The sequence below is a fragment of the Mobula birostris genome, chromosome 7, assembly GCF_030028105.1.
Source record: "Mobula birostris isolate sMobBir1 chromosome 7, sMobBir1.hap1, whole genome shotgun sequence".
NCBI classification, from domain to species: Eukaryota; Metazoa; Chordata; class Chondrichthyes; order Myliobatiformes; family Myliobatidae; genus Mobula; species Mobula birostris.
In genome coordinates, this window is record NC_092376.1 from 94,083,710 (window position 1) to 94,106,835 (window position 23,126).

At 43.4% G+C, this 23,126-nt stretch overlaps 1 protein-coding gene across 1 annotated transcript; it reads left to right on the forward strand.

The window, feature by feature from the left end:
* Positions 1-378: 378 nt before the first annotated feature.
* LOC140200335 (nucleophosmin-like) lies at positions 379-14,397 on the forward strand. Its single transcript, XM_072263521.1, has 11 exons — positions 379-487; positions 756-838; positions 2,023-2,142; positions 3,138-3,231; positions 5,790-5,890; positions 6,066-6,100; positions 7,771-7,858; positions 8,421-8,531; positions 8,907-9,017; positions 9,553-9,627; positions 14,256-14,397. The coding sequence occupies exons 1-11, from the start codon at positions 421-423 to the stop codon at positions 14,301-14,303; spliced, it is 933 nt and encodes a 310-aa protein (XP_072119622.1). The 5' UTR covers positions 379-420; the 3' UTR covers positions 14,304-14,397.
* Positions 14,398-23,126: the final 8,729 nt, after the last annotated feature.

Genomic DNA, 23,126 nt, shown 5'->3' on the forward strand with positions numbered 1-23,126 from the left:
ATACTATTTACCACAGAGCATTAACATAGTTACTATCTCACTGCAGTTTATAAAACTGAAAAAGATTAGATAGGGTGGTCTTCTTCAAGGCTAGAAATGTCAAATACTATACGGTGTAGGTTTAGGGTGAGAGGAAGTAAGCGACTGTCCGTGGTGATGATGGAGGCCGTTATGATAGTGGTGTCTGCACTGGGACGTGAAGGTGACTTTGTGCCCGTGTGCTGCCCCCGGTACGAGGGACGAGTGGCGAAACAGCGGCGCGGCCCACTGCCCCCGAGACTCTCCGTCGACTGCTGATTGACAGTCCAGCCGCGGAGGAGATCGCGCGAGATCTCCGTAGGAGGCGGATCTGCCGTGGCTACATAAAGCCGGCAGCGTGCGCTAGGCGGGTCTTATTGCCGGAGCACCAGTAATCGCAAGATGGATGACTACGAACTGGATAATGCGTTGGAAAGCGCTTCGTTGCCGTCGCGAACTTTCCTGTTCGGTGAGAGCCGATAAAGACTCGGCAAGGGGCCGTACGCCTACCCCTCGTCCTTGTTTGGGAGCGTCCGCTCCTGCGGACTCGGCCTTATATGCCAGCCCACGTGTAGTGGGCCTGAGGCCTCGGCCTCTAGGTTTGGATCGGGCGGTGGGTGCACTGGGTTCGGTCCCGTAATGGGTGTGCCAGGGCTGCCTCATGGGGCTGCTCTCGCGTGTAGGTAAGGGGAGGTCCCAATCTGGCCCACTGTTCATCGTCTGTGTCCCTTTTCCAGGCTGTGAACTAAAGGCTACTGCAAAGGAATTCAAGATGGAAGTGGCGGACGATAACTCCGAGCACCAACTGTCTCTTCGGGTGGTATGTATTTCCCCCACTCCATGAAATATCACACCGAGATCTGCACCACATAATCGACTCTGCCCATTCATTCTGAGCCCACTTCACTTCAGGTGGATGGTCTCCACCCGAAACTTCGGTCCTCCGTTTTCCTTTATTTACGCTGTCTCACCCGTGTTGTTTATGCATATCTCATGTGCTGGAGGCTCCTGTGTTGGTGTATAATGCATGAATGGTAATGTCTTAACCAATCGGTACAGCAATTTGGATGAGCCTTCCATACCAGATCTTGTCCACGTGGACAGCATTTACCCCATATAGTTCATCTATATGCTTCGTTACAGTTTGAGTGAAGCTGTATAAGATGTTGGTGATACCTAATTTAGAGTGTTGTGTACTTTTAGGAAAGTGCTAATAAGATTGTTAGAGTGCAGAGAAAGCTTATGGGGATATTGCTGGGACCTGAGGATCTGATTGTAGGGAAAGGTTGAATAGGTTAAGACTATTCCCTGGAGTGTTGAAGAATGAGAAGTGATAGAGGGTAAAGATAGGATGGGCTGGCTGGTGGTGTAGTGGCATCAGCACTGGACTTCAAGGCAGGTGGTCCTGAGTTCAATCCCAGCTGGGTCACAATCTGGACAGCAGCAGTATTTGCACGGAAGAAAGGCCTAGTAATCTAACTCTAACCCTAACCCTTCCCTATCTTGCCATGAAAACCCCTGGTCCATGAGTCACACTTGACTTGCTGACTGAACAACATAGGGTAACTGTAAATGGGCTTTTTCTGAGGTTGAGTGGGATTATAACTAAAGGTCATGGGTTAAGGATGAAAGATGAAATATTTAAGGGCAACTTCTTCACTCGGTGGGTAGAGTGAAATGAGCTCCACTGGTGCAACGTCAACATTTTTAGGAGAAATTGGGAGTTATGTAGATGGACAAGGTATGGAAGGCTGTGGTCCAGAAGCAGGTTGATGGGATTAGGCAGTGTAATAGTTTGGCATGCACCAGATGGACTGAAGGGCCTGTTCTGTAACACTTGTCTTTTCAAGGAAATATAAATCCTTACCTTTGTGTGACTCATCTGGCTGCATTGTTCCTTCTATTAGCTTGATAATTGTGCATGGTGTGATGACTGGATGGTGTTCAGAGTTTTTCACTCTTTGTCAAATGTATGCTCAATGTTGTCCCTCTTTGATTTTACAGGTTTGTCTTGGTGCTGATGCTAGTGACGATCTACACTTGGTAGAAGCAGAAGGATTGAATTTTGAAGGCAAGAATACAAAAATCACATTGGCTGCTTTGAGGTTATCTGTACAACCTACAGTAAGTACACAATATGAGCACCCTGCAGATCACACAAACAAGTTGTTTATAATGCAATAATGGTTGTTAATATAATAAAATAATAATGGTTGAGGCAGACTCGATGTTGTCATTTAAAGTTAAATTGGATAGATACATGGACAGGGAAGGAATGGAGGGTTATGGGCTGAGTGCAGGTTGGTGGGAGTAGGTGAGAGTAAGAGTTGGGCACGGACTAGAAGGGCTGAGATGGCCTGTTTCCGTGCTGTAATTGTTATATGGTTATAATACATTTCTTGTCCTTTAACAGCTTTTTTGCATAATTATTGAGTATCCTGCTTTTGGTAATGAATGGGTGCATAAAATTCCTTTTCTGATTGGCTGCAGTATAATTTTAAGAACCAGTGCTATAAGTAGGCTTTACAACTCTTGAGTTTGTGCCACAATTCATGCTGCACTATTACAACATGATTAATGTCTGCAGTCCTTGTTTTAAATCAGCACCAAGTTGGAATTCTGTTATAAGCCCATAGGTACTGAGGTAAAATATTTCTCACCAAGCTTCAACAAATAGCAACCCTTATTTCAGGGGAAGTAAATATCACAAATCCAACTTGTCTAAGCTAGGTTTTTAATGAGCTTGCTGGTGTACTTGAACTTAGGTCCTGTCTGCTTAGTTTCTCCCTGACAAAAGTACCATTCAGAATCAAATCACCTTTGTATTGTCATATATACCTTTTTTACATCACTACCCTTTGTGAACAGCTGGAGTTTTGGTCCTGTTCCACATTGTTAGAATCAAGCTCAGTTGCTGGTTAAGGAGGTTGGGGCTGCTCCTGTCAATTGCAGACGAGTGGGGGAGCTGTGCAGAACGGTTGCCCCATTTTTTGGTAACATCTGACAGTTTTCATAAAAGCAAATTATTCAGGAATACTTCCATTGGCTTACAACATTTAGTAGTTCAGTGGCACTATTTTTCCGAGAAAAGATTGAATTTTTCAATGTTTTGAAATTAGGTTAGCTTGGGAGGATTTGAAATTGAGCCACCAGTGACATTCAGATTGAAATCTGGAACAGGTCCTGTGTACATCAGTGGACAACATCTCATAGGTGAGTAAGCTCTTGAGAAATCCCTGGGTGGAGGGAAGGTGAATGTGATTTAACATATCAGTTTAAGGGTGGTTAAGCACTGGTGTATGTTTGGTGTGGAAACAGCTGGGTTGCTCAAATGAAAAACCTGTTGATAACTGAGGTACCAGGTCTGGAATTTAAAAGTTAATGTGGCAAAAATTTGAAGAGAATGGCTTTGTTTGGATTTTCACTATTTGCTTTCTGTTGACTTGGTATGTGAAAGTGATATACACAAGAGTAGATGAAAGACTTCTTGCATGCCATCCATTTTTATCCTATTCGTGGATTTAAATAGTACAGGTTTCCTCTGCCATCCGAAGGTTGAGCATTCCTATGAAACAGTTCGTAAGCCAGAATGTCGTAAAGCGAAGAAGCAATTACCATTTATTTATATGGGGAAAATTTGTGAGCATTCACAGACCCAAAAAATAACCTACCAATTCATGCCAAATAACACATAAAACCTGAAATAACAGTAACATATAGTAAAAGCAGGAATAATATAAATACACAGCCTATATAAAGTAGGAATACTTTTCCACAATCATTGCCGCACTGTTCTCCATAGCGAAAATCTCACGCAAGGGCTCCCAGCAGAAACACTCTCCAGTAACCTTTAAGCTATGAAGCTGCCAAATCATACCAAATAACGCATAAAAATACACAGCCTATATAAAGTAGAAATAATGTATGCACAGTGTAGTATCACTTAACGGAATTGGGAAGACAGTGCCGAGCACACTGATGATGGTGTGTCAAGCCTGATTTATACTTCTACGTCAACGCGACGCCGTAAGTACTGCGTCGCCGCAGAGCCGATGTGGATCCCTATGCCAGAGCCTGACGCGCACCTCTCCCAAAATGTAACTGCGCGTCGCGGCATCGCAGAACGCAACAGCTGTGATTGGTCCGCTTGGTAGCATTGCATTTCATCCTACGCTGCAGTAGCTTCCCATTGGGTGACTGAAGGGCAGGGAAGGAACTCTGGCTGCAATGCTTTCCGTAAAGCTTTGCAGACCTCCGAAATTACGGAGGACACATTTCGCTTTTACAAAAAAAAGACGCTTGCTTCTTGTTTACCCAAGAAGACTACCATGACCATGAAGCCTTGCTCGGGCAGGTGTGCGCATGTGCTTGAATTGCAGAGCGATGCAGACACACCAACGCACAAGTATAAATGCTCACAACACGTGTAAGTCATTTGTGTAGGTTATGGCATCGAGTTAACGCAGAAGTATAAATCAGGCTTTAGGCTGAGTCGTCGGAGGTTGGGGTGGTGCTGTGGTCCCCAACCTTCAGGCAGCGAACCGATACCGATCCGCGAAGCAAGCAGCAGTAGCCGGGATGCACCCAGCACATCTTTGAGGAAAAAAAAAGCCGAAATAAACAAGCTAATTAGGTGCTGCCTGGCACGTAAATGTCAGCCCAGATCAGAGGCGCGGTGATCGCACTGATCTGGGCCGACATTTAACGTGCTGGGCGGCACCTAATTAATTAGCTTGTTTATTTCGGCTTTTTTTTTTCCTCAAAGATGTGCTGGGTGCATCCCGGCTACTGCTGCTTTCTCCGCAGCAATGTATCGGTCCGCAGCTCGGGGGTTAGGGTGGTGGGACACCTGGCTGTCATCTCATCGTCGTCGGTTTCTATCAGGGCAGGCAGGTCATCATCTTCATGTTCAGTTCCTGGACGATTTCACTTTCGGTCCATTTGCTACTGCATTCGGTTTCGATTGTTATCCTTTCCTCTTCCAATTGCATCAGCTCTTCATCTATCGGTTCTTGGTCATGGGATGCCAAAACCTCTTCAACATCATCTTCGTCAACTTCCACAAACCAAACTCACTTTGTCCTTACTTCATTCACCACGATCGAAACGCTTAATTATGTCTAATTTTACGCTAAGTGTAACACCCTTACAAGCTCTTTTAGGCTTTTCTGATACCTTAGAACTCATCTTGTTAACAGATGCTCAAAATAAATTGACATAAAGCACAGATGTTCACAGGCACGTGTTTAAGCAATGCTGGCTGGAATACAGTTCCGGGGAAGGATCTTGGCTGCTCGGGGCGCGCGCTGCCTTTTTTCGTAACAGTGAAAACACCTTCTGTTAGCGAAAACGGGTACTAACGTAGATCTTTGGTAACAGCGAGGTTTCGTAAAGTGAACGTTCAAAAAGTGGGGGGCACCTGTACAAGAAAAATATATAGCCATGTAAATGCAAAGAAAGTGCAGGCAGACAGTGAAGTGCAAGGCCATAATGAGGTATATTGATCGGTGAAGTATGGAACTGTCTTGTAACAGCAGAATAGTAACTTGCTTCTAGGATTCACCCTAGTGGGCAGTGTGTAGAATCTTGAATCTTTCAACCCCTTTGACTTCATCACGGCTGGGATAAAACAGGGTGTCTCCTCCTTCTCTCCCACCCCCCCCCCCTTTCTGAAGTCGATGGCTAGCTCTGACTGACATTGAGGGGGAAATACTAATTTTGTGAAGTATCAAGGATTCCCCTTTCACATTTGGACATTAATTTACTTTCAGCTGATTTGGATTCTGATGAAGAGGATGACAGTGTGTTGGAGAATGCTGTAGCAAAACAAGCAGTTAAGCGAGCAGCTCCTGGAGAATCAAAATTAATACAGGTAAGAATGCTAAGGCAGAATTCTGTGAAATTCATTTTCTGCTGTTAACTAGATTTATTTCACTCACTTACACTGGCGTAGTCACTCTCAACACGGGGTGTGGCTGCTCAAAGTTCTGTTTGCTTTTCTCTAGTTAAATCTATCTCCAGTATAACTTCTTTTTTTGGCTTGACAGAAAAAAATGAAAATGGAGGATGACGATGACTTTGAGTGAGTATTTTCAGAACTCATCAATGAAGAATATTGTTTGGAAAGTCTTAGCTGATCAATTATGTTTTGTCAGTAACATTACCAATGTAGGAGTAAGAAATTTGGGGTGAAGACTAAGCCGATACAGTCCATTGCTGACAGGCAGGAGGCAGTGAGTGGGAATAAAAGGGGCCTTTTATGGTTGGCTGCCAGTGATTAGTGATGTTCCTTGGCGGTCAGTACTGGGACCGCTACTTTTCACATTGTTTGTCATTTATTTGTTGATAGATTTGTGGCAAAGTTAGGTGCAGGGGCAGGTAGTGCTGAGGAAGCAATCTGATTGGTAGGACTTGGGCACATCGGAAGAATAGGCAAAAAAAAAGGTAAGTGGAATACAGTGTGATGATGCATTTTGGTAAAGGGAACAGTAGTATAGACTATCTAAATGGGGAGAAGATTCAAACATCAGAGGTGCAGAGCCCTTGTGTGCAAGACTCCCAGAAGCTTAACTTACACCACTTGAATCTGGTGAAGAAGGTCAATGCAACATTGGTATTTATTTCAATGCAATAGAATTTAGAAGCAAGGCTGAACCTATATAAGAAGATAATCAATGCTTGAGTATTGGGCCCCATAGCTCAGAAAGGAGGCGTTGTCATTGGAGAGAGTCCAGAGGATTCTGGGAATGAATTGCTGATTTCATCAATAGCTGGTTTATTATCCCTGTGAAACCAATTCTGTCTTCTCTATAACTTTTAATACACTTGCTAATCAAGAACCTGTCAGCATTAAATATGCCTAATAATGGCCTTTATAGAAGACTGTGGCGATGCATTCCATATTTCTTATCTGTATTCTAAAAGGTCATTTCTTCTCTCCCCCCCCCCCCCATAGGAAACATCCACTCTCATCTGTAGGTCTTTCAATATTTCGTGAGATATCCCCCATTCTTCTGAACCCCAAATGAGTACAGGCCCAGAGCCGTCAAGTGCTCCATTAACCATTTCATTTCCAGGAGCATTCTTGTAAACCTGGACCCTCTCCAATGTCAACTCAAAACTGCTCTCATTCTCCCAAGTACAGCTTGGCCAATGCCTTATAAAGCTTCAACATTACCTTCTCACTTTTACATTTTAATCCTCTCAAAATGAATTTGCCTTCCTTCCTCAACCTGCAAGTTACCCTTTAGAGAATCTTGTACGTGGGCTCTTGTTCTTTTGCACCTCTTATCGAATTTTCTCCCTGTTTAAAAGTAGTCTGTCTTTCTAAATTCAGCCAAAGTGCATGACTATACACTTCCCTGCACTATATTCCATCTGCCACTTTGTTCATTCTCCCAATCTTGGGTCATTCTGCAGACTCCCTTTTTTCAACAAATCCATCAATTATCCAAATCAATGACATTTAACATGAAAAGAAATTCTGTCAAGTGACCTGTGCAACACCCTTCACTCCATGATGTTGTGCTGCACTAATAAGCTAGTGATCCATATCCCTACATTCTCTGCAAATTTGTATGGAGTAGATATTCATATGATGGGATATATTCATAATATGGAATAAAGGTTAAACTAGGTATAAAAGATGCAAAGAATTGAGTTAAGCAATTGGGCTGCTTTGGCAATATTGAAATGTGAAAATCTTGTGAAGAAATGTGGCTGGTTGACTCACTGAAACAAGCTCTTGTTTAGAGATGATGAAGATGAAGATGACGATGATGATGATGATGATGAGGATGATGATGCAGAAGAGATTGCAGTAGTGACCCCTGCTAAAAAGGTAAAAAGTTGCAGATTGTGGATCCAGAGATACCTTTGGTGAGCCCCAGTGAAATAGACAGAGATGCCAATAAAAAGGACCATTGAGATGGTGGGTAAGGTTTCAGAAGGGAAAATCTTTCATTTCACTTTCATGAAATTGTTTCTCAAGCACCTTTTTGGAAAGCAAAAGCATTAGGTGCTTACTGAATGATTAGGAGTGAGGATCAATGTTTTCCTCATCCAGATGTAGATGTGTAGAAAATGCACCCAAGATGGATGGATCTGGAATCCAAATAGACTATTTAGGTTATGAGTTTTGTATCAGGTGGCCATCTTTTACTATGGCAGATGACAATTCAATGGAATTGCTGTGTTATGTTGTACTTGAGGTCAAACATTCCATTCCATCACAATTTAATACTAGATGTACTGCAGGAAAACCATTACAAGCTGCATTATAGATCAAAATCTGATGTTGGGCCACTGAATGAGCTTTTGGGTTGGTAAATGTTTGAAATGTGGACATTTTAAATTGTATGCTGGGTAAATGTCATTTTCAATTGTGCTTTCTTTGTATCCAGAAAACTCCACAGAAAGTTACTCCTGGACTGAAGGGGGCAGGACCAAAGGGAGCTTCCAGCCAAAATGGCAAAACACCAACCAAAATCACACCAGCTAAACCACAATCAAAAGTTAGTGTTCTTGTACAATAACTTGAATACAAACCAGGTTCCTGCTAGCAGCTTGTGGAGATTCTTCTGAGTAGGTGATATCAAAATAAAGTTAAGCTCCTTGTTAGCTTACCTATGCATTCTGGTGGATGTTTGTAGATTGGGAGTTAAAACAGATTTACACCTAGATCAGAAATGATTATTAAATTGGGATTTTCTTTTCAGTTCACTGCTTACTGGCTTTAATGTTTTTACTTCTACTGTTTCAGTATTGAACTGTAATCAACTTGCAGGACACGTTTCCAGGATCAAAATCCATTGTGTATCATTGCTGCAGCTACATGGTATACATTGTAGTACACAAGTGGGATTACTTAGTTCTTTTTTACTCCACAGACACCAGAATTATCAAAGAAACCTGGCAATAAACCTCAGACACCCAAGACTCCAAAACCCTCATTGACAGCTGAAGACATAAAGGCTAAATTGAAGGCTTCAGTGGAAAAAGTGAGTGCCTTTGGAATAACCATTAGAACCTGGCTATCTGTTTCTGGTCAGGTAACATTGGCTGGGTTTTATAAAATGTTATTAGATGTGCTGGTATAGAAGCCCTAGACTAAGCACTTGAATGTTTGCCTGGATTAAAAACTGAGCAAAAGCAGATACCTAATAATTCTGATATGCTAGGTAATTTGCAGGCGTAGGCCAGGAAGAGGAATCTGGTTTGATAAAAGCCTATAAAGTTGATCATTAAATTAGTTCTGCTTTGACTTTCACTGTAGAGGCTATTGTGGGCATTGTTTATGCATATGGTTATGTATTAGTTGCTGGGGCGGGTTTGGTGTATTTACTGTTGCTCGGCATTTAAAGAAATATTTTTTTAAAATGGTTTAAGATCATGGCAATCCCTTAATTAGAATGAATGGTTTGTGACATAATAACAAAGACTTAATGACTAATTTGAGTTCTTATAAGTTATGGACAAACATGAGAGTGGCGCACTTTGCATCTTGTAGATTCTGATTCTAATTTGTCTCAACAGGGTGTTGGTCTGCCAAAAGGGGAAGCAAAGTTCTCCAACTACATTAAACACAGTTTCAGAATGGAGGACCCAGAGGTGAGAAGTTAAGGAGGACTAGATTGGCAGCGAACTGGTTGCTCTTATAATCACCCTAATTAGAATGTATTTATTTAGTTGGTTCTTTACTGCTAAGGGCATTGTCTGAGAAGATTGTAAGTCAAAGCTGTACAACCTTGGAGTGGTGTTGGGATTGAATCAAAAGATTAGTGTTATTTGTCATTAGTACATTACAAAACCATCAAATTGATGTCGAAGAAACTGGAGCACCCAGGTCAAACTCCTTATAGGCAGCAGTGAGAATTGAACTCTATTTGGTGATTGCTGGCATTGGAAAGCAATCTTCTATGCTACTGTACCAGCCATGGTATTGACTGTGGTAACTGACAAGTACCAACTGTTGTTAACCATAACTGATAGCAGGTAGGCTGGCCATAAGGATATGAAAATGAATTTTGGGTGCAGGCTTGAACAATGGAACAAGTGTTTTAGTTGCCATGTTAGGTCACGATGGGGATCAGGGAATGTTCTGATGAGAGCATAAGCAAATTTCTCGAATGCCTGGATGCAACCTGAGGTATGTGGAGAAAATGTATGACTCAAAGATTGGACTGGAATTTGTTTCAATTTAGAAACGTAGAAAACCTACAGCACAATACAAGTCCTTCGGCCCACAATGCTGTGCCGAACATGTATTTAATTTAGAAATTACCTAGGCTTACGCATAGCCCTGTATTTTCTAAGCTCCATGTACCTATCCAGGAGTTTCTTAAAAGGACCCTATTGTATCCACCTTCACCACCGTTGCTGGCAGCCTACTTCACACTCACCACTCTCTACATTTAAAAAAAAAACTTAACCCTGACATCTCTGTACCTACTTCCAAGCACCTTAAAACTGCGCCCTCTCATGTTAGCCATTTCAGCCCCGGGAAAAAGCCTCTGACTATCCACACAATCAATGCCTCTCATCGTCTTATACACCTCTCATCCTCCACCGCTCCAAGGAGAAAAGGCCAAATTCACTCAATCTATTCTCATAAGGCATGCTCCCCAATCCAGGCAACATCCTTGTAAATCTCCTCTGCACCCTTTCTATGGTTTCCATATTCTTGTAGTGAGGTGACCAGAACTGAGCACAGTACTCCAAGTGGGGTCTGACGAGGGTCCTATATAGCTGTCACATTACCTCTCGGCTCTTGAACTCAGTCCCACAGTTGGAAGGCCAATGCACTGTATGCCTTCTTAACCAGTCAACCTGTGTAGCAGCTTTGTGTCCTATGGACTCAGCCACCAAGATCCCTCTGATGCTCCACACTGCCAAGAGTCTTAAGACTATATTTTGCCATTATTTTTGACCTACCAAAATGAACCACCTCACACACGAGGAAATCTGCAGATGCTGGAATTTCAAGCAGCACACGTAAAAGTTGCTGGTGAACGCAGCAGGCCAGGCCGCATCTCTAGGAAGAGGTACAGTTGACGTTTCGGGCCGAGACCCTTCGTCAGGACTAACAAAGAAGAGCTAGTAAGAGATTTGAGAGGGGGAGGGGGAGATCCAAAATGATAGAAGACAGGAGGGGAGGGATGGAACCAAGAGCTGGACAGTTGATTGGCAAAAGGGATGTGAGAGGATCATGGGACAGGAGGCCTAGGGAGAAAGAAAAGGGATTTTACACAGTAAAGACAGGTGCAAAATACTTAAGTTCATCTGCCATTTTGTTACTACTTCCCAGTGGTCCATTATCCACTCACTACTTTTACCTTTATGTCTGGAAAAACATTTTTGTTATCCTTTTTATATCTGATAAAAATAATCACAGCATTTGGCTGTGCATGTGAATCATGCACCACTGCCTGCTTATTGTCTGAGTTCAGGTTGGGTGAAGGATATGACACTGAGGGGTGCCAATTAGTGTCCATTCTCCTGCCTTGACACCTTGATTTTTCAAGAACCTATCAACCTCTGCCTTAACTATAGCCAATGGCTTGGCTAATTGCACAGAATCACCACCCTCGGTCGAAAGAGAATTTTCTTCTGTTGGGGGCAGAATTAGGCCATTTTGCCTGTTGAGTCTGCTCTGCCATTTAATCATGGCTGATCCTTTTTTCCCCGGCCTTCTCCCTGTCTGATCAAGCTCTGCCTTAAATACACCCAGCAACCTGACTGCCACAGCTGCCTGTGGTAATAAATTCCACAAATTCACCACTTCTGGCTAAAGAAATTTCTCCTATCTGTTTTAAATGAGCACACTTCTATCCTGAGGCTGTCCCCTCTTTAGTCCTAGACTCCCTACCATGGAAATGTCCTTTCCACGTCTACTGTCTAGGCCTTTCAACATTCAAGATTTCAGTGAGTACAGACCCAGAGCTATCAAATGTTCCTCATGATAACACTCATTCCTGGAATCATCCTTCTGAACCCTCTCCAATGCTTACACATCATTTTCTTAGATGACGAGCCCAAAACTACACAATACTCAAGGTGAGGCCGCATCAGTGCCGTATAGGTCTCAGCATCATATCCCTGCTCTTGCAATCTAGACCTCTTGAAATGACCCTATTGTATCCACTTCCACCACTGCCATGCATTGTGATCACTTCCTCCTCACGGTGCTCCCTCCAGTTCATTACATATCACCCAATCCAGTATAGCTGATCCCAAGTCGGCTCAGTGATAAACTGCTCTTAAAAAGCCACCTTGTAGGCAATCAACCAAACTCTTGAGATTCATTTCCAACCCGATCTCCCAATTTACCTACATGTTGAAATCTCCCATGACCCTTTTGACATGCCTTTTCTACGAACTCTTTTAATCTGTTTTCTATTAACTGTTTACAAGCTGTGATACTTGCCAGAGGAGGTGATACTAGGTACTGACCATGCAGGGTGCCCAAACTTTTGCTTTAGGCCCTTTTCCTTTATTGTTACTTTTGAAATTGGAAAAGATAGAAATAAAAAAGTTTTCTTAAGATACTAAAGAAATGTGTTATCTTTAACTTTATGCCTTTTGGAAATCAGTTCATCTACTTAGCTATTCGCAGTAACAGAAATTTTGACCGGGGTGCCCAAACTTTTGCATGCCATTTTTTTTGTTTTTGCAGGTTCTTTATTCAACCCACAAGGACTCAACATCTTCTGATCCTATGTAATACCTTATTGATGCCACATCCTGTACCTACCTTCCTATCCCTCCAATAGAATGTGTAACCTTGGATATTAAGCTCCCACCTGCAACCATCCTTCAGTCACAATTCTGTGATGGTCACAACATCATACCTGACAATCTAATAGTGCAACAAGATCATCGTCTTATTTCTCAATACACTGTGAATTGAGATATTAAAATGTATATTTCATCTGTTCTAAATGGATGCCCCTCTATTGAGGCTTTTCCCTGTGGTTCTTGACTCCCCACTATAGGAAATATTCCCTCCACATCCACTCCATTTTGGCTTCCTGCCCCCGCCCTTCCCTAGTCTTCTAAACTCCCAGTGAGTTGTAAAGCCATAAACACTCCTCAAACGTTTCCCCTTTCATTCCCGGAGACATCCTTGTGAACCACCTCTGAGCCCTCTCCAATGTTAGTGCATCCTTTCTTGGCAAAGCTGCTCAGAATACTCCTGCATACACCCTGCTTCCTGAACACTATTCCACCTATCCTTGTATTGTCTGCAAAGTTGGCCATCAATTCCTTCATCAAAATATTTGAAATACAATCTGAAAAGTAGTCCCAACACTGAACCCTGTGGAACACCACTAGTCACCAGCAGCCAACCAGAGAAGGCTCCCTTTCTTGCCAGTCAGCCGATCTTCTATCCATTTCATATAATGCTATGCACTCTTATCTTAATAAGCAGCCTTGTGTATGGCACCTTATCAAGGGTCTGAAAATCCAAGTAAACAACATACACATTCCAACAGACTTGTCAGGCAAGATTTCCCCTCAAGAAAACTATGCTGACTTTGGCCTTTTTTACTTGTGCCTTTAGGTACTTTGAAACCTCAGCTTAATAATGGGCTCCATCATCTTTCCAACCACTGAAATCAGGCTAACTGACCTATTATTTCCCATCTGCCTCCGTAAAGAATATGGTGACATTTGCAATTTTCCACTATCACTATCATTCTACCTGAATTTGCCAGGCTGCTTTATAAATTTCTGGTGTGCTGTCTGGACTTTGGATGTTTTCCCTGTAACTGGGTTTCCTCCTTCATTCCTGCTTTAAGCTGGTTGTGCAAATGGCAGCACAAAGCAAATTTAAAATGATGGCTTAAATGGGTACAATTTTGGACTTTAACAATTGGACATGATTAAACTGATTTTGGTCTAGATGAGTTTAAAAGGATGTATTCAGAATTGTTGTACTATATTAAGTTAGATTTCTACCCTGAATCCTAAACAAGCTGCAAAAGTGTAGTAAATCATTAATGAGATTCTGCAAAAGCTGGAAATCTTCAACAATCCTATGGAGAGGAATAAGCAGTTGTTGCTTTAGGTTGAAGCCATTCAACAGGACTAATCCACTTGCTGAGTTCCTCCAGCATTTAGTGCGTTACAGAGGTGTTAAGGGTTGCTGGATATTCTGAAGTATGTTAATGCATGCAATAAGGCTTTGACTCTAGTGCTTATGACATTGTTTGATATAACCTCTTCTGTCTTTTTAGGTCATCAAGGAACTCTGGGGATGGAGGCAGAGTGTAGATGGGAAATGAAGACTGACAATAGGAAGTAGTTTTCAGACATTGGAGTGAAATTTTATATTGTTTATGCATTGGTTTCATGTCAATAAATATTTCTTTTCCAATATTCTCATTGGACTAGAATGCTTTCACTTTTTGTAAACAATTGAGCTGGTTGTCTGACAGCAGCAATTACCAAGAATGTGGCCCAGAGATCACAAGTTCCCAATGAAGAGATGACAGGTGAAATTTATGCAAGTGGCTTCTAACCCTCTGTTAAATTGCCAGTATGGGAGTGGGGACAAATACTGTAGTGAGGTTGTAGCCCTTGACTTGGATGCCCTTCCTCAATTGGGTTGTCTCTAAATTTGGGGTCTCTATCAGGTTCCTGTTGCTAACACTCAAATACCTCATGTAGATCCAGCCTAGTAATTTGGGCATTGAGGATTTGAGGCTTCTGAAGCTCCAGGGGATGCATTACAAGCTTGAAATGAGATTTTTGCTATGACACTGTAAAACTGAGCCCAGAGTTACTGACTTATATACATCGTAACTTACCATGTGCTTCAGTCTTACTTTTTTTTTGAGGTGCCTGACATTAAATTTGCAAATTCAAAGTTCAGGCTTGAGAAACCATTCACTGTTTGAAAGTATCCCCATAATTTGGAGCTTCTGAATGGGTTTGTTTGAATTCTAGGAATGTCATCTTGTAATTTTAATTGCTCTGGCTGATATTTCAAAATGCTTGAGACTAAATCATCACTACCATGTGCCATTTGTGGAAATGAGGGAAACTTTCAATCATTAAAGTATAAAAATCAGTTTCATTTTAAAATCCTGTTGCAAGATTTCCAGAATTGTAACATGCATGGAAGAAATCCTTTAGGGAACTTGGAAACAAAGCAAGGCATACTTTGGTCAGGTGACATCTATGCATAGGGGGAAAAGCTCAATGGCTGGCCAATTTGGACAGACTGGTTATCAAAAAATTTTGTAGTAGTTAGGACAGTAGATATAGGATATTTCAGATGAATACGTGGCTTGAAAAATGGTGCAGGGGGAGGGATTCAAATTTCTGGGGCATTGGAACCAGTTCTGGAGGAGGTGGGACCGGTACAAACAGGACGGTCTGCACCTGGGCTGGACTGGAACTAATGTCCTGGGGGAGTGTTTGCTACTGTTATTCAGGAGGATTTAAACTAATGTGGCAGGGGAATGGGAACAAATGCAGAGAGACAAGGGGTGTCAAATGAGGGTAGAAGCAAAAAGTAGTAAGGTGAAAAGTAAAAGTGGCAGGCCAGCAAATCCAGGGCAAAAATCAAAAAGGGCTACTTTTGTATAAGGGCTAAGAGTGTTGTAAAAGCAAGCCTGAAGGTGTGTGTCAATGCAAGGAGCATTTGTAACAAGGTGGATGAATTGAATGTGCAGATAGTTATTAATGAATATGATACAGTTGGGATCACAGAGACATGGCTCCAGGGTGACCAAGGATGGGAGCTCAACATTCAGGAGGGATAGACATGAAAGAAAAGGAGGTGGGGTGGCATTGCTGGTTAGAGAGGAGATTTAACGCAATAGAAAGGAAGGACATTAGCTGGGAGAATGTGGAATCGATATGGGTAGAGCTGCATAACACTAAGGGGCAGAAAACGCTGGTGGGAGTTGTGTACAGGCCACCTAACAGTAGTAGTGAGGTTGGGGATGGCATTAAACAGGAAATTAGAAATGCGTGCAATAAAGGAACAGCAGTTATAATGGGAGACTTCAATCTACATATAGATTGGGTGAACCAAATTGGTATGGGTGCTGAGGAAGAGGAGTTCTTGGAATGTATGCAGGGTAGTTTTCTGAACCAACATGTTGAGGAACCAGCTGGAGAGCAGGCCATTCTAGACTGGGTATTGAGCAATGAGGAAGGGTTAGCAATCTTGTCGTGCGAGGCCCCTTGGGTAAGAGTGACCATAATATGGTGGAATTCTTCATTAAGATGGAGAGTGATATAGTTAATTCAGTAACAAAGGTTCTGAACTTAGAAGGGTAACTGAAGGTATGAGACCTGCTAAGATAGACTGGCAAATGTTATTTAAAGATCGCATGGATGAACTACAACAATTGTTCATCCCAGTTTGGCAAAAGAATAAACCAGGGAAGGTCATGCACCCGTGGCTGACAAGGGAAATTAGGGATAGCATCAATTCCAAAGAAGAAACATACAAATTAGCCAGAAAAAGCAGCACACCTGAGGACTGGGAGAAATTCAGAGTCCAGCAGAGGAGGACAAAGGGCTTTAATTAGGAAAGGGAAAAAGGGTTGAGAGAAAGCTGGCAGGGAACATAAAAACTGACTGTAAAAGCTTTTATAGATATGTGAAAAGAAAAAGATTGGTTAAGACAAATGTAGGTCCCTTACAGTCAGAAACAGGTGAATTGATCATGGGGAGCAAGGACCTGGAAGATCAATTGAATAGCTACTTTGGTTCTGTCTTAGAAATAATAACCGCCTTTCTGAGGTTGGCCTGGTTAAAATCCCCGGCTGTAACGAGCAAAGCCTCTGGATACCTGGTCTCAAGTTCACTGATGTTGGCATACAGTATGTTCAGAGCACACTCCACGTCCGCCTGGGGGGGAATGTAGACCACTGTCAGTATGACCGAGATGAATTCCCGTGGCAGATAGTAGGGATGACACTTCGCCAACAGGTGTTCCAGGTCCGGGTTGCAGGAGCTTGTCCGTGCCACTGTGTCCGAACACCACGTAGTGTTGATCAGTAGGCAGACACCACCTCCCCTCGTCTTGCCCGCAGACACCGTGCGGTCCATCCGATGGATTGAAAATCCCTTCGGTTGGATGGCACAGTCGGGGGTGGCAGGGGAGAGCCAGGTCTTGGTGAAACAGAATACACAGCAGTTCTGCATCTCCCTGCAGTAGGTAAGTCTCCCTTTAAGATCATCCACCTTGTTCTCTATGGCTTGCACATTAGCTAGTAGGATGGTGGGCATAGGGACCCTGAAGCCCCTCAGCTTCATCTGACCAGCAGTCCAGCTCTTTTCCCACGCTTCCTCGGTAAGTAGTGCATCTTTCCAGGTTTCCATCAATGCAGCGTGTTGTTGTCAGCTCTTTGAGGTAGGTGGACGCATCCCACGGGGATCGATCGGCGGGTCACGTCGCCGGACGCTTCGGGCCAGGCCGAGTAACGGGGGAGGCTCCGCTGCCACTTCCAGCTGCTGGAGCCCCGGGCTGTCGATTGGGTCGGGCCCCGAAGCCGACACTTAATCCCGGAGGGCCGGGCTCCTGGCTGAAACAAGTCCGTAAACTGAGTCACAGTTGTGGAGACCTCCGCTCCGTCCAAGCCTCGCGCTGGATTTCCAAGGTCGGCGGCGGAGGTCTCACTTCCAGCAGCTGTGGATGGCCACCAACGGGGCTTTATGGTGGTCGCTCCGGGGAAGCGTCTGGGGCACCTTGAGGTCTCCAGCGTCACTTCTGTATGGACTGTGTGCCTTGCAAGACGATCCTGGTATTCCTTAACCGGAAACCTTGGATGAATTATGAGGTCAAGTCTCTTTTAAAGGCTAGAGCTGCGGCTTTTAGGTCCGGGGATACCAGTCGCTACACGGAATCCAGGCGTGAACTCTGGAAAGCCATTAAGGATGCCAAGAGGCAATATCGAGCCAAGTTGGAAGCCTAGCCTAACCACAGGGATGCCAGTGGATTATGGCAGGGTCTTAATGAGATCACTGGGCGCAAAGAAAAGGCTGGGAATATCAATAACTGTGGCACTTCTCTTCCTGACGAATTTAACATATTCTACGCAAGATTCAAACAGAAGAGGAGCGTCCCGCTCCCTCCGAATAAACCGGACCTGGTGGCATCGAGATTCATCATCATCGAGGAGGACGTTAGAAGGGCCTTCCTGAAGATACACCCAAGGAAGGCGACGGGCCCAGGTGGCGTCCCAGGATGGGTTCTTCAGGCCTATGCAAGCGAGCTAGCTGGAGTGTTTGCTGACACCTTCAACTGCTCCTTGCTTCAGTCTAAGATCCCCTCGTGTTTTAAGAAGGCAACAATAATCCCAGTGCCAAAGAAGAGCAAGGTGGCATGCCTCAAGGACTGTCGACCTGTGGCTCTGACATCAATTGCTATGAAGTGCTTGGAGAGATTGGTTATGGCACACATCAGCCACAGCCTACCGGTCAAACTCGATGCTTTGCAATTTGCCTACTGGAGCAACAGGTCAACGGCAGATGCCATCTCTCTGGCCTACATTCCTCCTTAGAACACCTGGAGAATAAAGACGTATACGTAAGGCTCCTTTTTATTGACTACAGCTCTGCCTTTAATACCATCATTCCAAATAAACTGATTCCTAAGCTCCGGAACCTGAGCCTTAGCACTCAGATCTGCAGCTGGGTCTTCAATTTCCTCACAGAGAGGACCCAGGCTGTAGAAATAGGGGACAAGCTCTCCTCTACAATCACTCTGAGCACCGGTGCCCCACAAGGCTGTATACTCAGCCCCCTGCTATAGTCCCTGTACACCCATGATTGTGTAGCCAAGTTTCCATCAAACTCAATATATAAGTTTGCTGATGACACAACAATTGTAGGCCGTATCTCGGGTAATGATGTGTTTGAGTACAGAGAGGAAATTAAGAACCTGGTGGCATGGTGCGAAGACCTATCCCTCAACGTCAGCAAGACAAAGGAATTGGTTGTTGACTTCAGAAAGAGTAGCGGACTGCACGACCCAATTTACATCGGCGGTGCACAAGTGGAACAGGTCAACAGCTTTAAGTTCCTCGGGGTCAATATCACAAATGACCTGACTTGGTCCAACCAAGCAGAGTTCACTGCCAGGAAGGCCCACCAGCACCTTTACTTCCTGAGAAAACTGAAGAAATTTGGCCTGTCCCCTAAAACTCTCACTAATTTTTATAGATGCACCGTAGAAAGCATTCTTCTAGGGTGCATCACAACTTGGTATGGAAGATGTCCTATCCAAGACCAAAAGAACCTGCAAAAGACCGTGAACACAGTGCAGCACATCACACAAACCAATCTTCCATCCTTGGGCTCACTTTACACCGCACGCTGTCGGAGCATTGCTGCCAGAATAATCAAGGATATGACCCACCCAGCCAACACACATTTCGTCCCTCTTCCCTCCAGGCGAAGGCTCAGGAGCTTGAAGACTCGTACGGCCAGATTTGGTGACAGCTTCTTTCCAACTATGATAAGACTGCTGAACGGATCCTGACCGGAATCTGGGCCATACTCTCCAAATATCCAGACCTGCCTCTCGGGTTTTTTTTTGCACTACCTTACTTTCCAGTTTTCTATTTTCTATTTATGATTTATAATTTAAATTTTTATATTTACTAATTTTTACTATTTTTAGTATTTAATATTTGTAATCCAGGGAGCGGGAAGCACAGAATCAAATATCGCTGTGATGATTGTACGTTCTAGTCTCAATTGTTTGGCGACAATAAAGTATAAAGTATAAGTATAAAGTATCTGCCTTCCTGTTCTTACCACCAAAGTGGATAACCTCACATTTATCCACATTAAACTGCATCTGCCATGCATTCGCCCACTCACCCAGCCTGTCCAAGTCACCCTGCATTCTCATAACATCCTCTTCACATTTCACACTGCCACCCGGCTTTGTGTCATCTGCAAATTTGCTAATGTTACTTTTAATCCCTTCATCTAAATCATTAATGTATATTGTAAACAGTTGCGGTCCCAGCACTGAACCCTGCCATACCCCACTGGTCACCGCCTGCCATTCCGAAAGGGACCCGTTAATCGCTACTCTTTGTTTCCCGTCAGCCAGCCAATTTTCAATCCATGTCAGTACTCTGCCCCCAATACCATGTGCCCTAATTTTGCCCACTAATCTCTTATGTGGGACTTTATCAAAGGCTTTCTGAAAGTCCAGGTACACTACATCCACTGGCTCTCCCTTGTCCATTTTCATAGTTACATCCTCAAAAAACTCTAGAAGATTAGTCAAGTGCAATTTCCCCGTCATAAATCCATGCTGTCTTGGACCTATCCTTTTACTGCCATCCAAATGTGTTGTAATTTCATTTTTTATAATTGACTCCAGCATCTTTCCCACCACTGACATCAGGCTAACCAGTCTATAATTCTCTGTTTTCTCTCTCCCTCCTTTCCTGAAAAACATTAGCCACCCTCCAATCCACAGGAACTGATCTTGAATCTATAGAACATTGGAAAATGATTACCAGTGCATCCACGATTTCTAAAGCCACCTCCTTAAGTACCCTGGGATGCAGACCATCAGGTCCCAGGGACTTATCAGCCTTCAGACCCAACAGTCTGTCCAACACCATTTCCTGCCTAATATAAATTTCCTTCAGTTCATCCATTATCCTAGGTCCTTTGGCCACTGTTATATCTGGGAGATTGTTTGGGTCTTCCCCAGTGAAGACAGATCCAAAGTACCTGTTCAAATCATCTGCCATTTCCTTGTTCCCCATAATAAATTGACCCTTTTCTGTCTTCAAGGGCTCAATTTTGGCCTTAACTATATTTTTCCTTTTCACATACCTAAAGAAGCTTTTACTGTCCTCCTTTATATTCTTGGCTAGTTTACCTTCGTACCTCATTTTTTCACCGCATATTACCTTTCTCGTTATCTTCTGTTGCTCTTTAAAAGTTTTCCAATCCTCCGGCTTCCCACTCATCTTTGCTATGTTATACTTCTTCTCTTTTATCTTTATACTGTCCTTTACTTCCCTTGTCAGACACGGCCTCCCCTTACTCCCCTTAGGATCTTTCTTCCTCTTTGGAATGAACTGATCCTGCACCTTCTGCATTATTCCCAGAAATACCTGCCATTGTTGTTCCACTGTCATCCCTACTAGGGTATTGTTCCATTGAACTTTGGCCAGCTCCTCCCTCATAGCTCCATAGTTCCCTTTGTTCAACTGTAATACTGACACTTCCAATTTTCCCTTCTCCCTCTCAATTTGTAGATTAAAATTTATCATATTATGGTCACTACCTCCTAATGGCTCCTTTACCTCGAAGTCCCTGATCAAATCCAGTTCATTGCACAACACTAAATCTAGAATTACCTTCTCTCTGGTATGCTCCAGTACAAGCTGTTCTAAGAACCCATCTCGGAGGCACTCCACAAATTCCTTTCTTGGGGACCAGTACCAACCTGATTCTTCCAGTCTACCTGCATGTTGAAATCCCCCATAGCCACTGTAGTATTACCTTTGCGACATGCCAATTTTAACTCTTGATTCAACTTCAGCTTTTATAGATATGTGAAAAGAAAAAGATTGGTTAAGACAAATGTAGGTCCCCTACAGTCAGAAACAAGTGAATTGATTATGGGGAGCAAGGACATGGCAGACCAATTGAATAACTGCTTTGGTTCTGGCTTCACTAAGGAGGACATAGATAATCTTCTGGAAATAGGGGACTGAGGGTCTAGTGAGATGGAGGAACTGAGGGAAATGCATGTTAGTAGGGAAGTGGTGTTAGGTAAATTGAAGAGATTAAAGGCAGATAAATCCCCAGGGCTGGATGGTCTGCATCCCAGAGTACTTAAGGAAGTTGCCCAAGAAATAGTGGATGCATTAGTGATAATTTTTCAAAACTCTAGATTCTGGATTAGTTCCTGAGGATTGGAGGGTGGTTAATGTAACCCGGCTTTTTAAAAAAAAAGAGGGAGAGAGAAACCGGGGAATTATAGACCGGTAAGCTTGATATCAGTGATGGGGAAAATGCTAGAGTCAGTTATCAAAGATGTGATAACAGCACATTTGGAAAGCGGTGAAATCATTGGACAAAGTCAGCATGGATTTGTGAAAGGAAAATCATGTCTGACGAATCTCAGAATTTTTTGAAGATGTAACTAGTAGAGTGGATAGGGGATAACCAGTGGTTGTGGTATATTTGGATTTTCAAAAGGCTTTTGACAAGGTCCCACACAGGAGATTAGTGTGCAAGCTTAAAGCACGCGGTATTGGGGTATGGTATTGATGTGGATAGAGAATTGGTTGGCAGACAGGAAGCAAAGAGTGGGAATAAACGGGACCTTTTCAGAATGGCAGGCAGTGACAAGTGGGGTACTGCAAGGCTCAGTGCTGGGACCCCAGTTGTTTACAATGTATATTAATGACTTAGACGAGGGAATTAAATGCAGCATCTCCAAGTTTGCGGATGACACGAAGCTGGGGGGCAGTGTTAGCTGTGAGGGGGATGCTAAGAGGATGCAGGGTGACTTGGATAGGCTAGGTGAGTGGGCACATTCATGGCAGATGCAATTTAATGTGGATAAATGTGAGGTTATCCACTTTGGTGGCAAGAACTGGAAAACAGATTATTATCTGAATGGTGGCCGATTAGGAAAAGGGGAGGTGCAACGAGACCTGGGTGTCATTATACACCAGTCATTGAAAGTGGGCATGCAGGTACAACAGGTGGTGAAAAAGGCAAATGGTATGCTGGCATTCATAGCAAGAGGATTCGCGTACAGGAGCAGGGAGGTACTACAGATGTACAAGGTCTTGGTGAGACCACACCTGGAGTATTGTGTGCAGCTTTGGTCCCCTAATCTGAGAAAAGACATTCTTGCCATAGAGGGAGTACAAAGAAGGTTCACCAGATTGATTCCTGGGATGGCAGGAATATGATGAAAGACTGGATAGACTAGGCTTAATCTTCTAAATTCCCGAGACTATGAGGGGGGATCTTATTGAAACGTATAAAATTCTAAAGGGATTGGACAGTCTAGATGTAGGAAGATTGTTCCCGATGTTGGGGAAGTCCAGAACGAGGGGTCACAGTTTGAGCATAAGGGGAAGCCTTTTAGG

Excerpts from the sequence above, each read along its gene's own strand:
- LOC140200335 (XM_072263521.1), top strand. The coding sequence starts at position 421 with ATGGATGACTACGAACTGGATAATGCGTTGGAAAGCGCTTCGTTGCCG. Across the intron at positions 5,891-6,065 it reads GAGAATCAAAATTAATACAG|AAAAAAATGAAAATGGAGGA; the intron begins GTAAGAATGCTA and ends TTGGCTTGACAG. Across the intron at positions 8,532-8,906 it reads CAGCTAAACCACAATCAAAA|ACACCAGAATTATCAAAGAA; the intron begins GTTAGTGTTCTT and ends TTTACTCCACAG.